The following is a 5726-nucleotide window of genomic DNA, read 5'->3' as shown; positions in this document are numbered from 1 at the left end:
GGGGGTAATAGGACCTTAGTAAAGGTTAGGTGTGTCTCAGGGATTTTGGACATAGGCTGGGGGGGGGGTACTTATGCATTTTCCCGTTTAATTATCAATAAATATGTGTACTGACTAATTATAAAGTTTTCAATTAAAAAATGACATGTGTCCAATTTGTGCACTCATCACTTGCCTTCAAGAAAGTGTGCACACTCTCTATGACATGTCAGCATTTGTGGGTGTGTTTATTCCATTTTAAATTAGTTACGTTTAGGGAGGTAATAGAACTCTAGTTAAGTTTAGGTGTGTCTTTGGAATTTCGGTCATAGTCTAGGGGGTACTTATGCATTTTCCTTTAAAAAAATAGTCAAAGTGTTTTTGTTCTGTCTGCATGCTTCAATTGCACAAAAATCGTGAGAAGAACTCGTAAGAATTGTGCCTTGCCATTCAATTCTTGACATTTGACGAGATAAGTCTATCACTCTATAAATGGAGGATCAATAAGTGACTTTACTTCAACATATTTAATCAGAGTGAAAAAAAAATTACATTGTCACGCCCTGAGCCTACACCCTGGGCGGGACCGGCACCCGGAGACCATTTCTGGCCCCAAGCGAACCCTTAGCCTGGCTTTCTTAACTCAACGGAAACCTAACCCAACAGAATAACTCAATGCAATGCAATATTACAAAACAACTTAACTTATAAAATATAGCCATAAAGGCAACTCGAATTCTCAAAATAGAATATTTACATATATACATAGATGAGAGACTTAAAACTAACTGACTGACTGTCTGTCTATGAAGCCTCTAAAATACTAAGATAGATGTTGGGACAGACCCCGCAACATCCTAATAAAACAAAAACTAAGAACACAAAATAATTGAGTCCTCCGGAATGCAAGGAGGCTCACCACTGACTCTGGAGTGCTCAGCTGGATCAACGACGTGCAGGTTGCTGATCCGGGGTACCTGTATCTGCATCATAAGACGATGCAGGCCAACTGGCATTAGTACATGGAATGTACGAATATGCGAGCTAGAAAACTAAGCAACATAGGCTAGAAGGAAATTTGGAAGAAACTAAAAAGTTTACCTTGCTCAACTTAACTCAACCTGACTGACTTCTTTCAATCTAAGGCAAAACAAGCGCGATATAAAGAAAGATTGTTTAAAACATGCTATAAACTCTGTGTGTATACAAGGATACAATAAACCTGAGATGTATATAGAAATACAATTGAACTGATGTATATAAAATACAATAATTTCTGTGTATAAAAATACAATAACTGTTGTGGGAGCTTCTCAAACCGACAACCATCACATAAGAGCAATAGTGATGATACAGCGATCGACCTCACATTGCCAGAGCATCTTATACCCGGTCAAAGGTATAAGACCTGAACTGCCTAATGGATCCACTAGTCTATCTGGAAAAGGATTCATCTAAAAAGTATGATCCTTTTCTACCCATGGTGGCTAACATGGTTCTATGGGGGCTGTGGGTTCTTTGAACGCTCCCCCAATTTGGTGCTCGATACTACTTCCAAAAAAATGTACTGGCTCTTATGATTTTAAAACATATGTCTTCCTGCTGATATGAGATAATTACTCAAAAACTAGCCCGAAAGGCTCTTTGGAAATCTCAGTTTCCAACCTTGTTTAAATGTAAAGACATTTCTTTAAAACTTCTTTGGGAATACATAGTTCCCTAATAACTTTGAGAAATGAACTCAACTTTAAACTCTTTACTCAACTTGAAACTAGAGACTCTTTACTTAGCTTGAAATTCTAAGCTCTTTGCTTGACTTGACACTTGAGTCTAAAAATGAAGTTAAAACGTTCAATAAAGACTCTTGAACAACGTTACAACCTGCTTGACTTGCTTAATCTCTAAGCTTAACTCTTAACTTCTAACTTCACTTGACTTCTAACTAACTTTCCTTGAATTGGAATTATGAATTCAAGGGTAATGATTTGTGTTTGGAAGGACCCCATGATGTTTAGGAATAATTTAGGACAGCTACGCTTAAGAAGAATTACGAAATTAAATTCTGAAAATAGAGCAGATTTTGCTCACAGAGGGAACACAGCCGCGACGCAGACTTGTTTCCTGAAAGCAGCCTGACTTTTCGCCTTCATGTTGCCAACTCTAACCCTCTTAACTTCAAAGGTTCTTTTCCCAAACACTTGGGGTCATAAACCCCTCAACATACAGTGGATTCCACTCAAAAACACAACCAAATCCTGTCCCAAATCAGCAAGAACTTCAACAACCAAAATAAATCTTTTCTTGGAATTAAAAATGAGTTGGTGTGTGGGGGTATGAACCAACCAACACTAAGGATCATAAAATCCCTCAACATACAAAAGATTCAACTCAAATACACAACCCAATCATGTCCCACAACCAACAATAACTTCAACAACACAACTATCAACATCAACAACAACTAACAACTTCAACAACAATTTCAATCTTTTCTCAAATCATAAAAATGAGCTTGGTGTGTGGGGGGGAAAGGATCACCCAACACTAAGAACTCACATACCTTGATAGGGATCACCCCCGACGAAAATCCACGATGATCTTGAAGAATCTTTGCTTGATCTTCCCTTTCTCCTCTTCTTCTCCTCTTCTTCTCTTCTTCTTCTCTTCTTCACTCTCAAGAACCCTAACTCTTTCTCTTTTAAAATGGGACCAAAAATGATCCAAAATAAGCCTAACACACAATACAATCCCAAAACAAATGGCTAGGGAAAAGACCAAAATGCCCTTAAAATTTCCAGACGGACTCCCTGCCAACTGCCCAACTTTCAAAGGGCATAACTCGCTCATACAAACTCGGAATCGAGCAAACTCGGCGGCGTTGGATAGATCATTACACAAGCTTCACAACCATAACTGGAACTACTCCTAACTCATCCTGAGCTAGGAGTTATGACCGCTCAAAGTTGGCCAAAATCTCACTGATTTCCACACTTAACCAATTTCCAGATTTTTAAATTTTTCCAAAAATGACTATTTCCAATTTCCAAGCTTTTTCATAGTTATTTCAAATTGCCGGATGTTACATACATCCTCAAACACTTATAAATAGTGCACTACAATTTACATGGAGGGATCTTTTCCAAACCCCATTAGTGCATCTGTGAAAAGCATCGAAGCTCTACGAGATACCTTCATCACACGACCAACAAGTGGTACCTTCATTGTCTCCCTATTCCATAAAGGTTTCTTATCCCAGCTGCAAAAATTGTTTGACAACCACTCAAAAAATAGGAATAAACTATATGACTAAACATTATATTATATATATAGAGAATATATTTGGCAAGACGAGAGAGGCTTGCTCAGTTGGTGAAACACCTCCACCTTTAACCAATTATATTGGTCGAGGGTTCAAGTCATGTTGTAAGCAAATATGGGGGAGTACAGCTTAGCAAGGCTCATTCGTTTTGCCAAAAAGAAACATTTTTTGCAAAAGTATGTCATGTGACGAGTACACAAAACATTATATAAGAGTATATTTTGGCAAGACGAGTGAGACTTGCTCAATTTGTTAGACTCCTCTGCCTTAAGCTTGTTGGTCGAGGGTTCAAGTCACATTATACCAATGAGGGAGAACACAACTTAGCAAGCCTTATTCCGTTTTACCAAAAATGAAACATCTTTTGGCAAAATTATGTCATTCGTCAAGAACACAGAGATAGCTAAAAGTGGCATTAACCAACCATGAATTTGTGCGACTTTAGGATTAAGTTTATCGAACATGTGAAGTTGCACAGAACATGAACATACTTAAAGAAGTACACTATGGCGAAACAAAGTGTTACTTGCCTCTTACATTTACACAAACTGAAAAATAATGTTAGAATGTCATGGCGAGAATTCTTGATGTGAAATATATACATACCAATCTTCATGACGAACAACCTTTCCTCCTTCTGTGTACAACTTGATTAGTGATATCATATGAATGTCTTTCCCCAAGAACTTGTAATATTGTTTGTTTTCAATTAAAATCTGAAGCCATCAACCTTAATGTCAGAGTTCTAAAGAAGAGAATAAACAAAGCGAAAAGAAGATGCAATAGGATGGATGTATCTTAAACCTCTTTATTTCCAGGAGAAATTTCTTTTTGTATGACGTTGTACTCCACGATTCTCGACTCACTGAACACCTGAAATGTACAAAAAGAAACAGTTTGACATTATCCATACACAACAATCCCAAGCCTAAAGGAAGACATAATATAGTAATAAATTGATTAACTTTAAGAAGAAAGGATTGGCTAAGAACTTTTGACGTAAACCATAGTAGTTACACTAGTCTCTCAACATACAACAGAGATTATGCTGGGAACCTTTGATATTTTTGTGATGTATTCTTTTCAAGAAATGAGTTATGATATCCATATTTTAGAAGCAAAACTGATTTTAAAACTGTATCGCGCAATGCGATTTTCCAAAAGGTTCTTTCCTATATCTTTTTTTGTTCTTTCCACAATAAAGTGTATCAATCTAGCATAGTAGGATACTAGTATGAAATAGGACACTTAGCAAGAAGTAAATTATTTAGACCTTCCCAAGCGAATGTAATGACAATTTAACCTGCTTTACCCTGCAATCCACAGTAAAATTCATAGTCAGGATTACAAAAGGAACAAACTAATTACTAGACGCTTGAAAGGATAGACAAGTTTAGCATACCCCTCTGCATGCATAAGGGGATCTTCAAATGTTGCATTTGGAGCATAAATCTCAAAATCTTGTGCCTTGGCTCGCGATGAATATCTGAAATTTATTTGCAGAAAGCTTGTCATGATCATAATTACTATAAAAAAAAAAGATTAATTAACTAATAAGTTATTGATTAACAGATATCACTAATAGGGATGGCAATGTGGCAGGGCGATTTTAAGGCTATGCGGGGTGGGGCAGTTGGGATGTGGGGCGAGTTGAAGTGAGTTTTTTAAAAACTAATGCGGGGCGGAGCGGGTGGCGGGTTCAAACTTAATTTTAACTTTTTACCTGTTATAAGAGTGATAAAACATTATTTATTAAGATAATTTCTTAAAAGTTACTAAATTATTCAAGATAGTACATGAAAATGGTTCAATAAAAACTACTTATACAGTTTTTTACATGCTTCCCAATTAACCTTTAAAAAATAAAATTCTAAGTTATTGTTTATTTAATTAATACAACTTAATGCGAAAATTGTCACGCCCCGAGCCTACACCCTGGGCGGGACCGGCACCCGGAGACCATTTCTGGCCCCAAGCGAACCCTTGGCCTGGCTTTCTTAACTCAGCGGAAACCTAACCCAAGAGAATAACTCAATGCAATGCAATGTTACAAAACAACTTAACTTATAAAATATGGCCATAAAGGCAACTCGAATCTCAAAATAGAATATTTACATATACATACATATACATGGATGAGAGACTCAAAACTAACTGACTGACTGTCTATGAAGCCTCTAAAATACTAAGATGGATGTTGGGACAGACCCCGCAACACCCTAATAAAACAAAACTAAGAACATAAAATAATTGAGTCCTCCGGAATGCAAGGAGGCTCACCGCAGACTCTGGAGTGCTCAGCTGGATCAACGACGTGCAGGATGCTGATCCGGGGTACCTGTATCTGCATCATAAGACGATGCAGGCCAACTGGCATCAGTACATGGAATGTACGAGTATGCGAGCTGGAAAACTAAGCAACAAAGGC

The 5726-nt window shown here is 37.4% G+C and overlaps 1 protein-coding gene across 6 annotated transcripts in view; it reads right to left on the bottom strand.

Annotated features, from left to right (window-relative positions):
- Positions 1 to 3082: 3082 nt before the first annotated feature.
- LOC102583714 (putative late blight resistance protein homolog R1B-12) overlaps positions 3083 to 5726 on the bottom strand; it is a 37849-nt gene continuing 35205 nt past the window's right edge. For 2 of the 6 annotated variants that reach the window (XM_015304550.1, XM_015304549.1), the window contains exons 5-9: positions 4701 to 4784; positions 4572 to 4611; positions 4103 to 4171; positions 3905 to 4014; positions 3083 to 3235 (exon numbers count right to left, since the gene is read on the bottom strand). In XM_015304550.1, the coding sequence (XP_015160036.1) occupies positions 3100 to 3235; positions 3905 to 4014; positions 4103 to 4171; positions 4572 to 4611; positions 4701 to 4784 (439 nt within the window). In that variant the 3' untranslated portion in view covers positions 3083 to 3099. Of the gene's footprint in view, positions 3236 to 3904; positions 4015 to 4102; positions 4172 to 4571; positions 4612 to 4700; positions 4785 to 5726 lie in introns of those variants that run through there. The other 4 variants (XM_015304551.1, XM_015304552.1, XM_015304554.1 and 1 more) reach the window with 4 other exon arrangements.

This window comes from Solanum tuberosum, unplaced genomic scaffold (genome assembly GCF_000226075.1).
Source record: "Solanum tuberosum cultivar DM 1-3 516 R44 unplaced genomic scaffold, SolTub_3.0 scf00549, whole genome shotgun sequence".
Taxonomy (NCBI): Eukaryota; Viridiplantae; Streptophyta; class Magnoliopsida; order Solanales; family Solanaceae; genus Solanum; species Solanum tuberosum.
Note: the sequence above shows the minus strand (reverse complement) of the source record. Positions and strands in the feature narration are given on the sequence as shown.